At 38.6% G+C, this 21,733-nt stretch overlaps 1 protein-coding gene across 1 annotated transcript in view; it reads right to left on the bottom strand.

Annotated features, from left to right (window-relative positions):
* Positions 1-17,221: 17,221 nt before the first annotated feature.
* LOC126416768 (gastrula zinc finger protein XlCGF57.1-like) overlaps positions 17,222-21,733 on the bottom strand; it is a 252,168-nt gene continuing 247,656 nt past the window's right edge. The window contains exon 13 of the mRNA XM_050084613.1: positions 17,222-18,744. Coding sequence (XP_049940570.1) covers positions 18,205-18,744 — 540 coding nt within the window. The 3' untranslated portion in view covers positions 17,222-18,204. The remainder of the gene's footprint in view (positions 18,745-21,733) is intronic.

Here is a 21,733-nt window from a genome sequence, read left to right as displayed (position 1 = left end):
ACTGCTTGTGCTCACTGTTCAGCAACAGGCGGCCCTGCAGGTGCCTTTTTCCCCCTGGCGAATGCCACAGTGCCTGCGGGAGCATCTATGTGTTGATTGTGCCGGGCTCTTCCTAAATCAGTATTGGCTCATTGCAGTGGACACCTATTCCAGGTTCCCCTACATGGCACATTGTCCGTCCATGTCTGCAGTGACCACTATTTCAGCCCTGTCTAAGATTTTTACAATTGAGGAACTTCCTTGTACCGTAGGTACCAATAATGGCCCCCAGTTTGTTTCCTGAGAATTTGCATCTTACTGTCAGGGTAGTGGTGTTTGACATCACATAGCTCCCCCATTTCATCCTCAATTCGATGGTGAGGCAAAACACGTGGTTCAAACATTTAAAACTCAGATGCAGAAATATGTATCCGACAGGCCCCTTGAAGCTGCTTTAAACCATTTTTTTTAGTTCATACCATTTCACTCCAGTGGGGGACAGGAGCCCGGTGGAGCTGCTACATATACACCAGCCACAGACCCTCCTTCACCTGCTGCAGCCGATGCCATGTCTGCTGGCTCCATGATGGTTCCAGCTGGGTGCACCTGTCTGGCCTCCAGGCTTAAGCTGCCAGCCAAACTGGGTTACAGCCAACATCAAGCATCAGCGGGGCTGGTGCATCTGCGTCGTCCACACTCCTGACAGGTGGACATCGTGTCACTTTGACCAGCTGTGTCCGTGCACAATGGGGTCTGTTCTGAAGGCCCACTGCCTCTCCTGCACTCACCACCTCCAATGCCTGTTCCTGTGTCACAGATGGTCCAGTTCGTGCTGCTGTGGGGGTCGCTGCCATACAGATTACTGTTTGTGGTTCCTGCTTCTGCCCCCACTCCTCGATTGCTGTCGCTGTTGCAGTCCCTGCTGCACCTGATACCACAGCCACTACCATCTCTGGTGTTGCATTCTGTGCAGCCATCATCTCTGAAGCCTCCCCCCTGCCCCTGGTGCTGACCATTGACCTTGCTGTGGACTTCACTAAGGAGACTCCGTTCCTGGTCCTGCCCTATAACCTCTCATGAGAGGAGGTATGCTGCACCAAACCACCCCCTCATCACTTCAACTTCTGCTTGCCAGTGCCTGCTCACCACATGCTACAGCAGCCACCATCGTCAGGCGATGGAATGGTGTTTGGAGTTTTCCTTGACTTGTAATCTCAGTGCCTTGTGAGATCAGTGCTTTTTTTTCACGGTACAAGTGCTTTTTTGGTACCAGTGCTTTTTCTGTACCATGCATTTTTTCTGTACCATCTATACCATGCATTTTCTCTGTACCATGTCTTTTTCTGTGCCTAGTGTTTTTATGGAAATGTTTTCCCACCCCTGGAAGGGAGGAGTGATGTACTTTCAATCAAGATGGGCATGATTTCAAAGATCGCTTGTCCATACAGTTCACAGGTGCTCTTATAGAGGCGACATGCATTAGACCCTGGCCAATGAGTGCTTGGCCTAGTCTGTAACCTGTATTACTGTTGTCCAGTCAATGTGTTCAGTTGTAGCGATGCAAGGGGCGCCGAATTTGTTATACAAGTCAGTAAATTACTCAACGGACAGTATTTTTCAGTACAGGTATTTCACTCATTCCAAGCAATTGTTGATTCGTGACGACATTGTCCAGACATGAGTTGACCGTAATCTAAATCCGTTTTAGCAAACTAATAATTTCTCTCAGGCGATAAAATTTTATTGATTATGAAATACAAGTTCTTGAAGTTTATTCAGAATCGGAAATGGTTAATTACTAATTACATGTCATAATTTATTTGTTTAATATAAAGGTGTTTTGAATTTTTTATGCATAAAAAAGCGTGAATTTACGAGCTACTTTTACTCTGAGACGAGTTATCACTTAGAGTGCTAAAAGTGCGCGTGTACAGTTCGCTGACCTATGTGGTGAATTTTATTTTGTGATCTTGACCCAAATGGAGAGTAAATCCAGTTTCATTTAAACTTTACATGAGATAGACACATCACGCTATTACAAAAGAGTCATTTGGCCCATTAGGGAAAACTGAAACCTGTGTGCTCGATTTGAAATACTTTACATGTCAGTGCTTGATCGAGCTGTCCAGTAAATCGCATACAATAGTTACAAATGCATTTGGACTTAATGCACGAAGTTGGAAATTAATTTTGACAAGTGCTGATTTTGAGAAAAAATGAACCGAAAGTTTATTCAAAATATCGAGGTCCAGTTTTAATTGAGACACATATCACATTGTTGATTACTTTGCCTAGCAACACTGTAAAGCAGTTTAATAAGTTCATTAGAATGATTTGCGACTTAGTAAGGCCCATTACACACACAAAATGTTACATGAAGTTTGCTGACCGCATGAGAGTATGAGAGTGTTTTTCTTTCCATAAATGCCAATAAACTGGCAGTTTCAAAAGTTAATAATTTAACTGTTGTGTAACTTCATTGATTGTCCTACACCACTACGGAACTTGATGTATCGTGTCTCTTCACAAGAGATCTCAAGAAGCCGGGATAAGCAAGAATAAGAAAAAGACTAAAGAAGAGGCATTGGTATACAGTGCTATGCACAACCTGTACTTCATTGTGTCTTATGTGTTTCTCTATACAGTACTAGTTCCATAAATCATGTTTGATCTTATTATAGCACTCTCTTTTCTTTAGGAGCAGTTATTTAATGCAACTCTTTAACCATGGTGGGTCTTTCCCAATCATCACTGTGTAGTGTTTCGAGAATTTCCGCGTAAATTCTAGAGCCACTCGGCCTTCTACTGTCTTGAACACATGATATTTTAGATATGAGTACGAGAGTGTGGAATCCTACCTACTGCGCGTCACATGTCTGTGTGTGCAGTTTTAAATTCACTCTCAGGAAGAATGTAGATGCGGCGGTTGAGTGCATACAAGAGGATGGAGTATTTATGTAACTCTATGATAATAGTGTCAGTGGCTATTTTTAGTGAAAAAAGAACTCTTAAAAACCTCTTATTCCAAACTTGCTAGAAGCAAGACATGTTTATGATTTTGGTGTAATAGAGTCATGGTTATTATATCAACTCTGTTGTAAATGTAACTTAATTATTTTTAATGTGAGACGACACGGGTGACTTACAAAGTTGAATGTTTATGTGAGAAGTGTGAATTTTGTTCTTTGTTGAAGTTGAAATATACAGACAGTGAACTAAAATCATTCTTTGAGTACCTCCTTATTTCACAAATAAAGAGGGAGTCTTAGAGGGTCCTTTAACTAGCATCATCCTTCGGAGAAGTAGTTTATAGAGATTCCAGCAGCTGCCCAACCAGCGAAGAAGATCGGCTGCGCACTCCCAAGTAAGTCAAGTGTAAAGGAGGTGGGAAGGTGGCATACATACACTTCACACACTCTTCTGCCGTCGAAAGCGTTAGAACTGACATTGCCACATACCTGTCTAAGGCATATTGTACAATACTCTTGAACTTTATCCATTTGTAGCCAACATTTTCAGTCTCGGATATGAATGGCTGATGTTGGCTGCTCAGGTAATCTGTTATCTATTTCTTGTTGGTTTTGGGAAGCAGAAATATCTTTCTTTATATTCCTACTAAAACTCTAGTCAGCAATATTATAGCACCCTATGGAAGACTAGCTTCCTGCCCTGGATTAACTGAGCCAAAAGCTCCAGGCCTATCTGTAACCAGGAGATCTAAGATGTTACCCACATGAGTTGGTTCTCTGATATGAAAACCACTAGGGTTTACAGCTTGGTGACAGAACTGAGATACTGCAACATTTCGATGAGTTTCATATCATTATCTTCAGACAAAGTGTCAAGACAGTGCAACTGTCCCTATATGTATATTAGTGGGGTGGCTGCTCCCTCCAACTGGCTGTGGCACCAGGGTCTTGCATGGCCACAGAACAGGGAGGACCATTGAGGAAGAGAGGGGAATGGGGGGAGTGGGCTGGAGCTCGCACTTTTATATCTGCATGAATATTCTTGATCCATCTTGAATCATGCCTACTGCTGGACGCACTCTCAGTGTACAGCTGCGAACATATAGGATTCCATGCCAAACACAGTTGACAACTTTTGCCCCTATTTATGAGATTCTCATGGATCTTATTTTTATGGATTTCTTAATAATGCTTTCCCGACAACCTAAACCAACTTGCTTGGCACAGCAACCAGGTGTTCACAAAATCAAATGTGTGTTCTTCATTTAGACTGTGCTCCAGCCTAACTGATTTCTCTGTGTATCTCATATATACATACCTGATATGTTTCACACAATTTTTCAAAATATAGTGCTACATTTTCCCTGTATATTGATGGCTGAGTTTTGCAATGTACCTCTGCCTGTTAAGTTACTCTGGGTGGAGCAAAGAATATTTTTTGTCTTCTGCTCTGGTTCGGAGGATGATTTTTATCTGAGTCACTTAAGCAGCATCCTCCATCAAAACATAACTTTCATGTTTGTATACCTTCTGTTCAAAGGAGTAGTAGTTCAGTGTTACGATGTAGTTGGTAAAGTGTATAAGGAATGAGGAAGTTCTCCTTGGAAGGAAACATATATGAACAAATCTACAGCACAGCCATGGGCACCCACTATAGCACCCCCCCCCCCCCCCCCCCCCCCCAAAACACATGGTTTGGTTCAGTTTCACTGATGATATTTTCATGACCTAGAATCAGAGCCAGGATATCCTACCTTCATTCCTTCACAACCTCAATACTTTCTCTCACATCCATTTCACTTGGCCCTCCTCAACCCAGCATGCCACCTTCAAGGATGTTCACCATCTCCTCTGATAGCTCCATCCACATCTCTGTCCACATTCAACCCAACAACAATGGACAGTACCTATATTTTTACAGCTGCCATTCCTTCCACACCAAAATATCCCCCCCCCCCCCCCCCCCCCATACAGTCTGACCACTTGGAGATGGTGGATCTGCTGTGACAATAACTCCCATGCTTAGTATGCTTTAGGTCCCACCAAGGCCATCACCAGACCTAGCCGCAAACATATCTCCTGTGCCATTTCCCCATGCACTACCAATCCTCCCACAACATCCATGAACCAGCTACAAAGGAGCTCCCCCTTCATCACCCAATACGGCCCCGGACTGGAACACCTGAACCACATCCTTCATCAGGGCTTTGACTATGGAACATCATGTCCTGAAATTGAGGACATCCTATCCAAGAACTTTTCCACTCCTTATAAAGTGGTGTTCCATCCCAAACCTCAACAACATCCTTGTTCTATCTCTGTTGATTCATTGTGGATGCAGGACAATGGCTCATCAAATATTTAACAAGGAAAATGGCCACGCAGCCATGCAATTTGAAAATTTATTTTATTTTATTTTCACAACCACCTTTAGCGATTCGGTATACCATCTTCAGGCCCCATATGTGAGTGCCTATACATGAGGTGCACATGGGGCCTGAAGATGGCATACTGAATTGCCGAAACTGGTTGTGAAAATAAAACAAAATAACTTCTCAAATTGCATGGCAGCTTGATGATTTTCCTTGTTAAACACCTAGTTCATCCCTATGCTACTCCAAATCACAACCTATGCCTCAGAGATCATATCTGCATGGAAGATCCAAGTGCAAGACCTGCCCAATCCATCCACCCAGCACTTTCCATTCCATTCCTGTTACAGGCTTATCCTACCCCATCAGAGGCTGGTGAAAGCCACCATGTCATATACCAACTCTATTGCAGTCATTGCTCAGCTTTTCATATTGGTGTCACCACCAACCAACTGTCGACCAGGATGAATGGCCATTGCCCAACTGTGACCAAGAGCAAAGGAGTCCACCCTGTTGCACAACATGCAGCTGAACATAACATGCTTGATTTCAAAGGCTGCTACACGATCCAGGCCCTCTGTATACTTCCCTCCCCCACAGCTTTTCTGAACTGTGCAGATAGGAGTTATTCTTGCAACACATTTTCCACTCCAGGAATCATCCCGGCCTCCTATGGTAACCTATTGTCCCCACACCTGCTACCCAACTCTTTCTGCCCCCTGTGACCTATCACCTCCACCCAACTCATGTCCTCTTACCCTCATTGTTCTCTACTCTCTGGCTACACACCTCCTTCCCACAGCCTCCTGATACTGTTCTTGGCAGCCTTATTCTGCCACCTCTAGTTCCTACACACTTGCCAGGCACCCTACCCTACCCTACCCTCCTTGTTCCCTGCCCCACTGTGGATTGTTGCTCCCATTAAACGTGTTTCAGATGCGTTCTCATTGGAGCAGCTGGAGACAGTGGTCATCTGTGTATGAGGTGTGCTTGCTTGTGTGTTTTTCTTTTCTGAAAATGGCTTTGGAAAAAGCTTATATAAGAGTCTTTTTGTCGCCCCTGTCTGCAGCTCAACATGTCATGTTTACGGTGAGTAGCAGTCTATCCTTTTCAAAATATTGTTGATGACCAAAGTAGAGAAGATATGAAATGTAGACTGGCAATGGCAAGAAAATTGATTCTGAAGAATAAAAATTTCTTAACATTGAATATAGATTTAAGTGCTAAGAAGTATTTTCTGAAGGTATTTGTTTGGAGTACAGGCTTGTATTATAGTGAAACTTGGATGGTAAACAATTCAGACAGTTAGAGAACAGAAGTTTTTGAAATGCAGTGCTAGTGAAAAATGCTGAAGATTAGATGGGTTGAACATGCAATTAATGAGGAGATACTGAACAGAACTGGGAAGAAATGAGATATTTGGCACAACTTGACTAAAAGAAGGAATCGGTTGATAGGACATCTTTTGAGATATCAAGGAATTATCAGTTTATTACTGGATAGAAGTGTGGAGGCTAAAAATTTTAGAGCAAGACCAAGACATAAATTCAGTAAGCAGGTTCAAAAGCTGTAGGGTGCAGTAGTTACAAACCAGTTTTTGGATGGAAAACCAGTAACAACCAGTCCACAGTTATTATGGCGGCTTTGGTTACTACCACAGGTCCCCCAAAAACCCAAGTGGTGTTCCCTATAGCTTAATATTGCCTCCCTCAGCCAATGTCTGTGGTGCAGTGCTTATTTTGAGCAGCTGTTCATCTGGATGACAGTGTGTCTGGAAATGAAACACGATTCCTTTGATCAGGCAACATGTTTCCACTGACCCACTGTCCAATCTCAATGATCCTGTGTGCATCACAGCCATAGTTTATGCTGTTGTTGGGTCAACTTGGGAATATAATGGGTTGTATGATGCAGAGTGCCATTTTCGACAATATGTGCTGAACAGTATTCTCTGAAACACTTGTGCCTCCAGCAGCATTGTACCCTGTTGCCAGATCTGCAAAGATCACAGAATATTATGCTGTATAGAGTGAACAAGCCTCTGATCCCTACATTCTGCGATGAAGTGTGGATTTACAACTCCTTGTTGCCTACTCATGGTTTCACTTTCCATTGGTGCTCATGACAGTAGTATGCGAACAGCTGACCTTTTTAATCAGTTCCGAGATGCCAAGCCATAACGATCTGCCATTTTTCAAAGTGTTTATGTCAGTGGATTTCCTCTTATGTGGTCCACATCATCTCAAGAATGAGTCCACTTATATATCTTGTTTATATATAATTTTTCCCACGTGGAATGTTTCCTTCTATTATATATATCTTGTTTGCCACATGTGTCTGAAATACCACCAGGCCACATTAAACCTCACAATGGGGCAGCAGTCGTAATGGAAAGCACCCCAGCTTTTAGATTTCCTTAGTACAATGAATATTTTTATGGATAGAGTTGACAGTTGGCAGTGCACATTTTAGAGGAGATAACTTGGTATGATTTATTTGCATGAATTTAGAGTGAATAATTATCCAAGAGAATGGCTGGTTGGTTATTACACCAACATACAATGACTTAGAATACAAGTCACTTCTGTACTCATAATTTGCTGTGTCTCTAATGAGTTTCCTCCTTAGCCTAGAACGCAAACCACTCTATGGTGCTTGTAGTGTTCCAGTATCAGTGTGCCACAACCAAGTTGGTTTGTTTTATTGGTTTACAATAGGGCATGCCTACAATTATGTAAGACTTTACATCCAATTTAAGTGATGAGTGCAGCACACCACATTTTAGGTGGTAGTGCTTTATTAGCTGACAAGAAAGCACTCATATAATTAGCCAGGGGCCTGGCTACCATTTTAAGTAAAGTGCAGTGCCATCATTTTAAGTAAAGTGCAGTGCAGATGTTAAAATTTTCTTAAGTGTCCCTTAGGTATTAGGATGTAGATTGTAACCAGTATCAGAGCAGCTGGCTCTTTCCCACAGAGAATTATTTCACTTTATGACTGTTCCTGTTAACATCATCACAGAAAGGATTTTATCAGTTTTAAAGCTCATTCATCCATGAAGAATTTTTACACCTCAGCATGAGTACATCAAAACTGAGGACCGTGTAATAGAGGAAAGGAAACAATTCTGCTGCTGCAAAGTGAAGCATGTCAAATGAAGGAAGGAGGATATAAGAAGCAGACTGTCAAAAGCAAAGAGAGCATTTCTTGCTTAAAGAGTGTAGTGTATCAAATACAGGCTTTGAGTTGAGGAAGAAATTTCTGAGAACATTCATCTGGAGCATAGTGCTGCATGGACAGAAGATTATCAAATATTTGAAATATGGTGATGTAGAATGATGCTGAAAATTAAGTTTACTGACCAGATAAGAAATGAGTTGGTTCTCCACAGGCAAGGAATGAAAAAATATGTGGAAAACAGTGAGTAGATGAAATGACAGGATGGTAGAATATTTGTTGGCTGCCATGTCACTAGAGGGAGCCACAGAGGGCAAAAGCTGCAGGGGAAGACCAAGATTATTGTGTATCAAACAAATAACAGAACATTAGGTGTAAGTGCAGCTCTGTAAGGGGTTGGCAAAAGAGAGGATCTCAAAGTATGGTGCCATGAGAAGGAAGGAAGGAAGGTGTGGTTATAAGAGACAGAGCATGAGCTCAGCAGACTGGAGAATGAAACCAGCCATACCCTTTCAAATGAACTATCTGGGAATTTGCCATGAGTGATTTAGGGTAATCATAGAAAACTTAGGGTTATCATAGAAAACCTAGACAGCCAAAATGGGAATTAATTTATCATCCTCCCAATTATGAGTCCTGTATCTTACTACTGGATCACATAATAGGTAGTTTGTTGGAGTATCAGGAGCGGTTTATAGCAAATAATTATTGGGGGATTAGAGACCTATTTTGGGAAGGATATTATCGATTTTATGCACAGCACAAGATGATAGTTGTGTTTGTGTTTTAACATAACATTTACTCTAGTATTTATGAGCACAGTTAGGATTTCATTTCCTCTAGAGAATGTAGTGGCTTCAAATCTATGACACTTTGATTACTACTAAACACTGTAATTCCTTTTTTTTACATTTATTCAGAAAATGCTTTCAGAATGCTGCTTCTTAATATTTTTGATAAACTCAGGTAGTTACACTGCTGATACAGGGACAACCTTCTTTCAAGAACTACTACTTTAGATAGCGAAACAGTGTCTCATTTCAAATCAAACATTTTTCAGGTTATCATAATAGAAATCACAAAACTCTGGAATTAAACAGAAAGCAAGTTTAATCAATGTTTAAACAATGTGAATATCTACAACAAATAAATATTAACATGTACAGCATGCAAAATTGTCTGGAACTTCAGTAAATTATACATGAAATTAGAGAATGTATTAACAAAACTGCAAGAATCACAGTAATATAACATAATTTTGAATGTAGCACTCATATTATTACTCTACTAATACATAACAGGTATATCAAAGGAAAAAAAGACCCAAAAATATAGCATCTCTTTGCCTTTCAAATTTGTATTTTTATATACTGTCTGTCAATAATGCTTCAAACATTATAGGCACTGAACAAAATTTTGTATTGTGAAGGGAATAAAAGATCTGCATTAAAGCACCACAGTATACAAAGTCTCAATACAGTCAAGTGCAGAGTAGCAAAACCAGAATGTACACAGAAAAAGTGTTTAGTGAAAGAGAAGGCACTTTTATGTCTTATTTTAAGCCTAAAGTAAATACATTTCTCTAAAAATAACACACTATTCACTGAAACAAAACAGAGTGTTCTGTATATTCACAAAAGATTCAGAACAGTATAAAAATAATGAGCACAACCTCTGATGCAATATATACACATATATATCTCATTTTCATTGGTTGCTTCTACTTCATTCTATGAAATATTTTCCCTCCATATTTGATGAACACATGGTTAAATTACCAAGAACGAAAGTTCATACAGGTAAATCTTTACACACACACACACACACACACACACACACACACACAAGGGGGTGAGGTGGAGGGGGGGAGAGAGGGGGAGGGGGGGGAGAGGGGGAGAGAGAGAGAGAGAGAGAGAGAGAGAGAGAGAGAGAGAGAGAGAGATAGATATGACTAATATCACATATTTCTGCAGTAACCATTTACAGCTGAACATGATCATGATTACACACTTTGGTGCAAAAAAAGTATGAAATAATGATTCACAATGTAAAGTATGCATGCACAATGTACCTGTCAGTAAAGGGGTTAAACAATCCTGTATCATGTCCTTTAGAATTTCTCATAAAGTTCGTAAACAATAACTAAGAATGAAAGGATCTTAAAAAGGCATATCAATGTTAAGCTTTCAGAACAAAATAAATTTGTCTAGAGAAAAATAAGAGTGCAAGAAGTGGAAGAGAAGGGAAACATTTTTAGAAATTACAAGGTATTAAACATCCACAACTTCAGCTCATATGGATTCAACAGAAATCATCAATAAACTACCAGGCAAATGAGAAGTGCTGAAATAAATGAACAAAAGTATTTTTTTTTGCAGAGAGAACTACTATCTGTAACTGACAATTTATGGTTACGTGGAAATCATTTTTATTATTAACTTTGAGGAATCACACAATGCAGTGTGAAGAGTGGTGATCAGTAGCATGATGAGAGCAGGAATCAGCTACTAACGTGGAATGATTTCAAGAAAGTGAATTTCCGTTAATCCAATGCTTCAATGACTGCATTAGCTTAGCAAACTTGCTATTTAGTCCTTACCTTTTGAATTGGTAGAAAAGACACAGTGTGTTTCATTATATGCTCCAAGGATTATAAAAATCCATTGAGTTATTGTGAGAAAACTGTAGAAAATTTTGACTGATATAAAATTTGATACACTGGAGGAGGGAGGGGGCACGAATGTTTATTTCTCATATGACAACAAATATTTTTTCATGCATTGAAAAATACCTTAAATGAGTTCTGCAGAAGTTCTCCGAGATGCCAAAAGCACTTCAGTGATTGTCCAGACTGCTTTACTTTTTAAGATAAACAGAATGCTTATGTATAATGCCTTTCTGGGGTGAAAACTGTAGAATACTAAAAAGAATGACATGGCATAGAGTGATGTGATGCACAAAAGACTTAATAAGAAGTATCAGAGAGTGACTGTGTACTCACTTTATGAGAAAGATAATTTCATGTTGCACACACCATTACTGCCAATTCCTTAAAAACTATACCGTAAACTGGGGTGAATAGGGACTCAAGTGTGAATTGGGAGAGCAGTTCAGGAAAAAGTTTTGTGTGTTATCAACACAATGAAAAATCATTTGTCTGTAGTGAAATCTGATATCCAAAACACCTTACGAGTTTGTTTCTCTGAAATACTTGGTTACTATCATCTTTGACTTATTTCAGAAGTTTGCAGCCTTGTTCAAACTCGTCATTTGTTTGTGTCGTTCTTGTTTTGACAGTAAAACTTCAGCTGTACATGCTACATATTTTTGAGGATTCTTTTCAAAAGTTTCCAGGTAAATATTATCACAATACATGAGAGACATGCTCAGAGATTTATGATACAATCATGTTTTTGTAGAAACTGTAATATATTTTCTCTTATGCTGTAACTTTTTTTAACTTTCAGGGGTGATTAGGGACAGCATGGTTAGGAAATATCAGTGTGATCCTAGAGGTCATCGCCACAAACGTTACACAAGAGGACCTGGAAAGCACTATAGAAGCCATTAAAAAAGGGATATCACTCTGAAAAGCTTCAGAAAATTAAAAAAAAATTTGAAATCTGCATTGCAATGGTAGAGCAAAATGTCTAAGCAGGAAATTGAAAACAGAAATAAGAAGGGAGGACAAACAGCTCTTGGTGTGCCAACTGAAGTGAAGATTGTGGAAAGTGTTGTTACTTGTGGAAGATGGTGATATCCACTATGCATGTTTGACGTATGATGTTATGTTTTGTGAAATACTATCTGGACAGAGAAGGAAGAATAATAAAGCAATTTAAAAACAATCTTCCAGCTCCAGATTGGGCACAATTTTTCATCGAGAGACACAAAGTTATTTCTTCATGAATATGTCAAAATATATCCCAAATCAGGGCTAAAGTTACCTCATAGGATATTCTTCATTATTTTGAAGAGTTGAAAATAACTCTAAATGGTGTTCCCCCAGAGCAAATATTAAAGCATGATGAGACACCTGGTGGACGGCCCTGGAAGGAAAAAACTTCTGTACAAAAGAGGCTGCAAATATCCTGACAGGGTTACGAATCAAACAAAATCCAATGTAAGCATGACATTTGCTGCTACAGGCGATGGCACACTGTTGCCACCTTTCACGATATATGAGTTCTCATCTGTCTCCAGCTGTCATTGATTTGTGCAAAAAGCATGACATTGAGTGTGTTTTTTTACCACCGAACTCAACTCATCTTGCACAACCTCTAGATGTTGCACAGAACTAACAAGTGTTCAGGAATTGATAAGAAGTACTTTCCTCGACTTTTGAAAGAAACCCTTGACATGTTATCACCAACTGTAGAAAGAAACATTTGTTCAGGTTTCAAGAAGACTGGTATTTATCCTTTCAATCAAGACCAAGTTCTTGGAATGTTGCCATCTGAAGAAAGTGGAGAGGGCAGCACTGGCACTGTTAATGACAGCCTGGTTGAATTCTTAAAGCATCAAAGGTGGCCTGAAGGTAATTTTCCAAAACCAGGTAGAACAAGCAAACTGAACATACCACCTGGCAGGAGTGTTCATGCACATGACTTGTCAAATTCAGTGACTGAATCAGAAGAAGATAGTGATGGTGACACCAGTGATCACAGCTGTGAATAGAGAGAAGACTCCACACCTACTCAGAAACCAGAAGAACTGTCTATTCATGGGGTGTTACACGTTGGGGATTGGGTGAAAGTGAAATTTGAGAGTGTAAAGGGGGCTCCAAAATATTTTATTGGTAGAATTACCGAAGTTGTGCTTGAAGGAAAAACATATGTGGCATCATTTTTGAGACAAAACTGCAAAGACAATAGTGTTTATGTTTTCCCAGTTGTAGAAGATGTATCTGAATTTGATTCTATTCAGGTGATTCAAGTCATGAAAGAACCATTCATTAATAAGATGAGGCAGACATATGTTTAAATGATTTTTTAATATTTTAAAGTATTAAGGTTAATTTGTGTTTTTAAAAACTATTTTTGTGTCCCTTTCGACCCCTGTGCCTGTTGCAATAGGGTTCTGTGAGTTATATTTATCACTGTCCCTATTGACCCCTATCAAGGGGTAAATAGGGACACTTTATAATTGCTACTTACTACAAATTATATTAAGCAATACCAAATATACCTAGTTTCAAGGTTGAATGACTATACCATCTTCCACTTTAATGATTAAAAACTCATTTTCAGATTGTATTTCTGGATTTATTATTTAAAAACCTGAAATTCTGTCCCTATTCACCCCAGTTTATGGTATTAAAAATGAGTGAAATGGTAGATTGTATCACAAAAATAATACAATTTTCCCTTTAATTTCAACTCAGAAAATAATACTCGAATCAAGTAACTAACAGACAAGTGAAATGTTTACTGTAAAATACAAACTACTGAATAAAAACCAGCATAGTATTAATTACAATAATCAGAAACTCATTAGGAGTCTTTAAAAATTGGATGTGTAATGATCCAGACCATAAAACTTTAATTCTGAGCCTGCTACATGGACAAGGGTTGGTCAAACTTTCAGCTGCCAAATGAAAGTTATGTACATCATTTTTAAATGAAAAGAAAATAGTTACAGCCATACCTCTTTGCGGGACGATTCAAGGCAATCTAACACACGTTCGTAGTGTCATGTTATACATTTCTTTCACTTTTTGATGGGTTTGAAACATTACTACAGTTGCAGACAAAAACATGAGCAGCTTACTCATCTACACAACTTGAGTCCAACAGTAAAGTGACCAGTCCATACTGCATTCTCAACATGAGGACTTACGATTTCAAAGGTTTTCTGCAGATGGCAGTGATATTGGTACAGAAAAGAGATAGTGTATTTGCAGACGATGTGTGTTTGGAAGGTGTCCCAGTGTTTTGTTGTACAGACATCATTACAAAATGTAAGTGACTCTTTATTGTTCAGTAACGTGTCTATAACAAAAAAAAGTGTGTGCGAAAACGAAGTCCTTTTCTGCAAGATGCAGTCTTTATGAAATTGTTTATAGCAAAGTGAAAGGTCAAAATGCAATGATACTAATTTGGTTCTAAGTTTATGGTCCTACCTATTTGACATTCTACATTGATTTTAATGCAGAGGGAGAAGATATTCTTGCTTCTGCTTCAGGAAAAAATATTGATTGTGATAATCAAGTAACATAAAATCCAGAATGGAATAACAAATGTGCCTGTCTGCCACTCAACATCACCTCTTTGTGGTGGGTAAACTCTATTCTTTATCTTAAATGTCTTTTTTAATATTTAGAATGATATTATTTTATTCACTGAATCATAACGGATAACAGACTATCAAAAGAAATGTTGTGTTTGTCTGTTTTACTATGCATGAGAGATAGAGAGAGAGAGAGAGAGAGAGAGAGAGAGAGAGAGAGAGAGAGAGAGCAGACAGGCCACAGCAAATAGCAAACCACAGAAATGACTCACGTAGCCCTCCATGCAGTTAAAATCAAAGATGTATAGTGCATTGAAACACCATACCAAGAAAGAATATTACATGACATGTTTGTTAAAGGCTGATGTAGAGCAAATATCATCATTTCCTGAAAATTTAGTACTCTACTAAGAATTTTATGTCAATCACTGACTTAAATTTTGTTTGTTCTCTTTTTGCCTTGCTATATGACAAGCATCTCTTGATAGTTCACTGGTGAAAACTACAGCAGTGATGCTGAAGCAAAAGAATCACAGCAGTTTTTGCAACACACATCCACTTTAATGGAATCATGTCTAACATTTTATGCTGGAAACATCTTTGCAGATTTAGGAGATATACCAATTAACTATGAAACAGAATTCAAAACATTCAATGCAGCATACTTCAAGAGGAAAATGTAAACACTACAACTGTACTGTATTATATGCACCAGATGATACTGAGCTCTGACAAAGCTATACAAAGCATCTAGTTTTTTGTGGAGATAAAGAATACAAAAAGATATATCTAGTGTGGTAGTCTAATGACATGAACATCTGTCATAAATAAATAAATAAAATATCTGTAAAGTCTTAAACATGAATTAAAAAAAAAAAAAAAAAAAAAAAAAAAAGAGAAGAAGAAGAAGAAGAAAAAACCACTCACCCTTTTAAAAACTGGAAGATGTGTCCAAGGTACAACAGTACAGTACTTCAAGCAGAAGGAAGGGGAAAGAATCCTAACCATTTCTTCCACGAAAAGTAGTTAATCTTATCAGATATGTGCCATACAACAGAATTATATCAAACATTTCAAATTCTTAAATTTTACATACATTATTTTTTAACAAAACCTCTTTCTCTTGAAATTTTCTCTAAAAACATCAACTATCGCAACTTGATAATGTGCCCAACATGATTATTACCTGTGCTGAACCAGCATACTACATACATGAAATCTAACAATTACTAATAATGGTATTAGTCATTTTGCTTTGTAGATGAGGCATACAGATCTGATCATGATACACTTTTGGAAACCCACACGTATGTTCCAATTATATAACCTATTTTCCCACAAATCACGCAAAAAAATTAGATACCTTATTAAGGTATTCACATGAAGTTCTCTTGCCTTTAAAAATGCAATAAGTAGGAAATTTCACAACACCTCGACTAGGCCATTAAAAATGAGTTAATTAGTTAACACTTTGATTTAACAAATACTGAGTGTCACAGTTAGCACTTTGATTTAACAAATATTGAGTGTCACAGTTTGGGTAACTAATCTCTCTCTCTCTCTCTCTCTCTCTCTCTCTCTCTCTCTCTCTCTCTCTCTCTCTCTCCACCCCCAAAAAAATCTATTAGTATTTGGATCCAATTCAGCTGAGACAAATAAGTGATTTTATGTTTAAGTTTGCACGTGTAAAAAAAAAAAAGTGAATCAAAGAATATGCAAATATATTCAAGTGTAATATATCATATCACACACTACAGTGTGTTACCTGTGAGGAAAAATGTAGTATTGTAATATTTGCAATAAAGTTACTTTCACATCTCAACTTGCTTTGGAGCATCCTACAATCAGCTGTCAAGCAACACCTATATCAAATGGATATGAAAAATAAGACAATAGTCTTAGATTGTACTGTTAATACATTCAGCTGCTTGATATCCAGGTAACTGCTATTTAACAGCACAGAATAAATAATTATTACACAGTAAGTACTACAACATGGAAGCATCTTCATCTCAATTGTAAAATGAAATACTTCTCTAAAAATATATTCCACACTCTCACTCTCGCAGAGTGTCTCTCAAATAATTAAATGTATGTCCTACGAGGCTGGGTTCACATCTTCTTTTCTGACACTTGTGTTGCCACAATCCAATCTCTTTGCCATAAAAATTTACCTTATTGCCATAACATACTGTAAAGCAGTATGTTCCTTTGTTACAAAATATATATTTACCGGCATTTATTGACATTTTCTCATCAGGGCTGAAAGATTACTGGATCATTTGTGGAAGAAAATGTTGCAAGGAAAATATAATCAATGATAGATATAAGAGCTATTCAACGTAAAACTACAGCCTATCAAAATATAAAAAATGCTATAATCTCTCAAATTAGAATTGCATATCTTTCTGTGCTGCTTTTTCATATATTTCTGTAACTATATTACAAGAAAGTGCCAGAAATTTTACAAAATTTGATTTGTACAGAGCACTTATGTATCAAAAGACTTTATAATTATAAAAGAATGAGGTCAATATCTCAAAAAAATAATTCATATCTTACATCCTCATCATTTACATACAAAAAAATATAGTTACACGTTTCATCATATTTCTTTTTACAAATAATTAATTTTCTGCTGGTGCTCTTAGTTGCCAGATGGCTCTTAGTATCAGTCAAGATAACGAGTATTCACAAAATGTAATCTGTATTAATAAAAGTAGGATTTGATATTTCACTCTGAAAACAAACTGATAAATTTCATGGTCCCTAAAGCTAACATACATTGGACTCCTTACAAATACGGCTGTTTTTTTGCAACTGTGCGAGCCTCAAAGATGTCTATATTTTGTGATTACATCTGCATTTGACACAAATTATGGATCATGTCAAACAGATACTTCCCCAAACCATGGAGAAATTACGATCAGAATGATTTTACATATGGAAGGAAAATAGCAGACAAAAAAATTTCTAATCAAGAAAACTCACACAATGGAATGCAGTTTGCATAGAAATGGTGTAAATGTGAATAATTCTGATATAAGGAAGAGGTCTGTAACAATTGCCCTAAGGTTAACTGAGACATCTCCATTATTAAATGCAACAATCAACTGTTACTGAAGTCTGGCAGCAGAAAGAGAAAAAAGAACGGTTTGTAAAAGCATAACAGAAACTTCATACCTGAATCCTTTGATGATTCGGTGGTATGCAAAGAGAAATGTTCTGTACAAGAAGCATCTACATTTGTGCTAACAAAATCACTGACTTCAGACTCTGGATGTAATGTGTTCATTGAAGAAGAATCAAAAAGACAAACTTTAAGTTCAACACATAAGATGCCATCAAATATATATCTGAAATGACTGAAATGAATGCAACAGGTTCTGTTGTAACAATATAAACACCAGGGAGACAGGAGCTAACTAAGTGCATGCGCGCACACCCATCCACCCACCCAGCCACACACACAATTATTTTTATGACTTGGCGAGACGAAGTACATGCAAAATAACTTCGTCCACAGTCTGATTGTTGAGCAAAGTCTTGACAGCAGAGTCATCTATGACAACAGTGAACAGCAGCTTGGCATTTTCACGCAATCTATCTGTGTACAATAGCTCCTCTGAGGTTACAGGCTGATGACCACATCGACGAATGACTGCCTCTAGCAACTGGTCAACTTGTGTTTCTGGCCACCCAAAAGCCTTTAGAGTGGCTTCGTCCACTAGCAGTGCCAGCAGCTCACGAACTGAGTCAGCGAGAGCAGCTTCACTGAGTGATGGTATGCTACTAGGATCGCCTGAACTTCCATCACTTCCACTACCATTCAGGCCCACACCAGATCCAACAGGCCCTTGAGCTGCTGCTGCAGCTAGAAGCTGCTGTTGCAGTTTTTTCTTTTCTGTTTCAGCCAATATCTCCTCCAACATGTCTCTGTGCTTGGTGCGCATGTGACGGAGTAAACAATCTTGCCGAATGAATGCTCTTCCACATTCATCACAAGAACGGGGTGGTTCCTGCAAATAATTGAATCACCTATAGTTTCCTCTTATTTTCTTATAACTATTCTACAATGATTATTATTAATGTTTCTCACAAATGAGCTACTGACAAATATTCACATTTAAATGTGCAAGCTAGGCAAATCCTTAGTGATAACATTTTACAAAATAATATACATGATTTTTTGTGAAAACTCAATAAAAGAAAAGAATTTATGTTAAACCTGCTAAGTATTATAACATATTTCAAATTATGCATATGTAATGTGAACTCGCTGTTATTTGCAGGTCAACATTATGACTCACAGAAAATCAAGCACACAACAAATGATGTAGTTGTCATCATTTAATCAGAATAAACATACACGTAAATTCATAGAATTTACTCAGGATAGAGTTCAACAGTTCACTCTGAAAGCCTGATTTCCTTGCGTCTCCTAAGAGATATTAGAACAATAACATTACTATTTGCTTACTAAAATGTAGTACTTGATCTACAAGAGGACGGCTTGGGCCCTACAGGCGATATATATTGATGGATATTGAGCAGTGAAAGTACAGATACTCACTTTATGATCACAAAATAACACTGAAACTCCCTCACTCGAAACCTCTCTGCAATGACTACTATTGGTGGTGTTCCAACCATTGGATTCACTACACTTCAACAATATTGTATAGCCCAAGAACTCACCACTCATCCATATCTCACTGTCGTATATTATATTAAGGTGGGAGGTGGGCAAAAGCAAACCAGTTCTTCTAACACTTTTCCAATGACAGTAATACGAAATACACATGGGCCCCTCATACTCATTAATGAGTGCAGAATGTGAACTATTCATTACATGTGGTATATCTGTGGTCAGATGCTCAATGCTGATGACACTATACAACATGGTGAGAGAATCTTACAAAATAGGGAAATAAAAAGTATTTTCAATAATATGCAAAATAAATGAAAGTCACCTATAGCCGACTGATGCATAGAAATACACAACAGAAAACAATATTCACTCTAGCTTTTGAGTTCTTACTTTGTCTCCAGCAAAAGTACACACTTATCTATTTTGTCCATGTGATCAGATAGCACTCACTGTTACAGGTGCTGGATAAAATTTGTTAACATAGACGATGGATAGATCATGGTATTATAATACACTGCAATAGTCTGATTAAATAGCTTCACCGAATAATGAATGTTTTGCACTTAAAGATAATCAGCAAGATTAATTTTCTAGGTATTCTATTACAGAGTAAGGAGGAGGAGGAGATTAGTGTTTAACGTCCCATCGACAACGAGGTCATTAGAGACGGAGCGCAAGCTCGGGTGAGGGAAGGATGGGGAAGGAAATCGGCCGTGCCCTTTCAAAGGAACCATCCCGGCATTTGCCTGAAGCGATTTAGGGAAATCACGGAAAACCTAAATCAGGATGGCCGGAGACGGGATTGAACCGTCGTCCTCCCGAATGCGAGTCCAGTGTGCTAACCACTGCGCCACCTCGCTCGGTATTACAGAGTAAAAAGAGTGACACAGCAAATAGGATGTCACAGCTTTACTAGATCGTATGTTCTCTTCAATAGATTTGGAGCACAGTTTATGTGTACTATAATGTTAGACACAAGTGATTACTATTTTGAATGATTGTCTTTGGCACAGTCAGTGAGTTATGTTTTCTCTTTGTTTTATTTATGTTTTATTGTTGCTGGATGTGCTATGAAAAGGAGTCGTATGAGTTGCAGTTTAGTTTTATGTTGCAATAAATCTAATTTGTCTAGCCCCACAACAGTTGGTGACACCGATGCGGTCACCCATGTGAAATTCGATGGTCACTAACACTACATATTGTGCCACATCACACTAAGTACAAACATTCATGTCAACTGTGTCTGGCATCTTCTGCAACCCAGTTCACCATAACTCCACAATGTCAAACCTGCCACCAAGAGTGGGTTGTCTGCTGCATAGTAATTAATCATGTGACAGTAAAACTGCCACTGTTTTAGCAACAGAATCCCTTACTGTGGTTTGTGCAACAAGAAAGACAGTTTAGGGTAGTAGTTTAGACAAGAAGCACAGTTATATAGCTGCTGCACTCAAGGCCACAAAGGCACAAGACATTCTGGTGTCATCGAGTACTGATTGTTACGTAACCATCAAGAATGATGCCCTGATTACCTGGCTCTTGCAATTCAAGGGAGAAGTTACTTTACACTGAAGAGCTAGTTGATCAACCCCCAATGCAGCTACTACACCGAATGCGTACATTAGCAAGCAATACAGTCAGTGACACAATTCTGTGGAATATTTGGTTATTGTGTCTATCACCCAGTGCGCAGAAGATACTGACAGTGTGCACTGGTGATCTAGACGTACTCGCGCAACCAACGAATCACATAGCAGGAATGCATCTGTACACATGTGTCACAACAGTTTTCCCCCCAGCCTTGGGCAGATAACGGCCTTTCTACCCTACAATCATAGTCTTACAAGCTCACTGGAAAAGTTGCTGCATTATGGATCTAGACTACTAGTCACCAATCTTGTCGTCCTCCCCCACAGGGAAAGCACAGCTGCTCACCTTCATCAGCAAAAGTCTGCTGGTACCATCGATGGTATGGTTCCAAGCCGCAGAAGTGTAGAACAGGGAAACTCAGCGGGAAGTCAAGGGCAACGGCCAATGTTTCTCCAGGCAGCAGCCAACGGTTTGTAATGCAACATGGCACAAAGTTACAGTTTTTGGTAGAAGGGTGCTGACAGCTCAGTCTATCCATCTGCCCACCTGTTTGTTGCAACTGTGATTACTGCCACTTTTTTCCCACCTATGGTTCTACAATTGTAATGTATGGTCATGTCAAATTAGTGCTCAACTTAGACCTATGGTGCAAATTTGGGACATGATGCACCCTGTACACTAAGCAAACTTTTTATCGTTTTATGGACTCCTACCTGACCTCCATCATTGATGCCTTCTTGACACTAACACCAACCTAGCAAGCTAAG

The sequence above is a fragment of the Schistocerca serialis genome, chromosome 8, assembly GCF_023864345.2.
Source record: "Schistocerca serialis cubense isolate TAMUIC-IGC-003099 chromosome 8, iqSchSeri2.2, whole genome shotgun sequence".
NCBI lineage: Eukaryota > Metazoa > Arthropoda > Insecta > Orthoptera > Acrididae > Schistocerca > Schistocerca serialis.
This window is presented reverse-complemented; position numbering and strand designations above follow the sequence as displayed.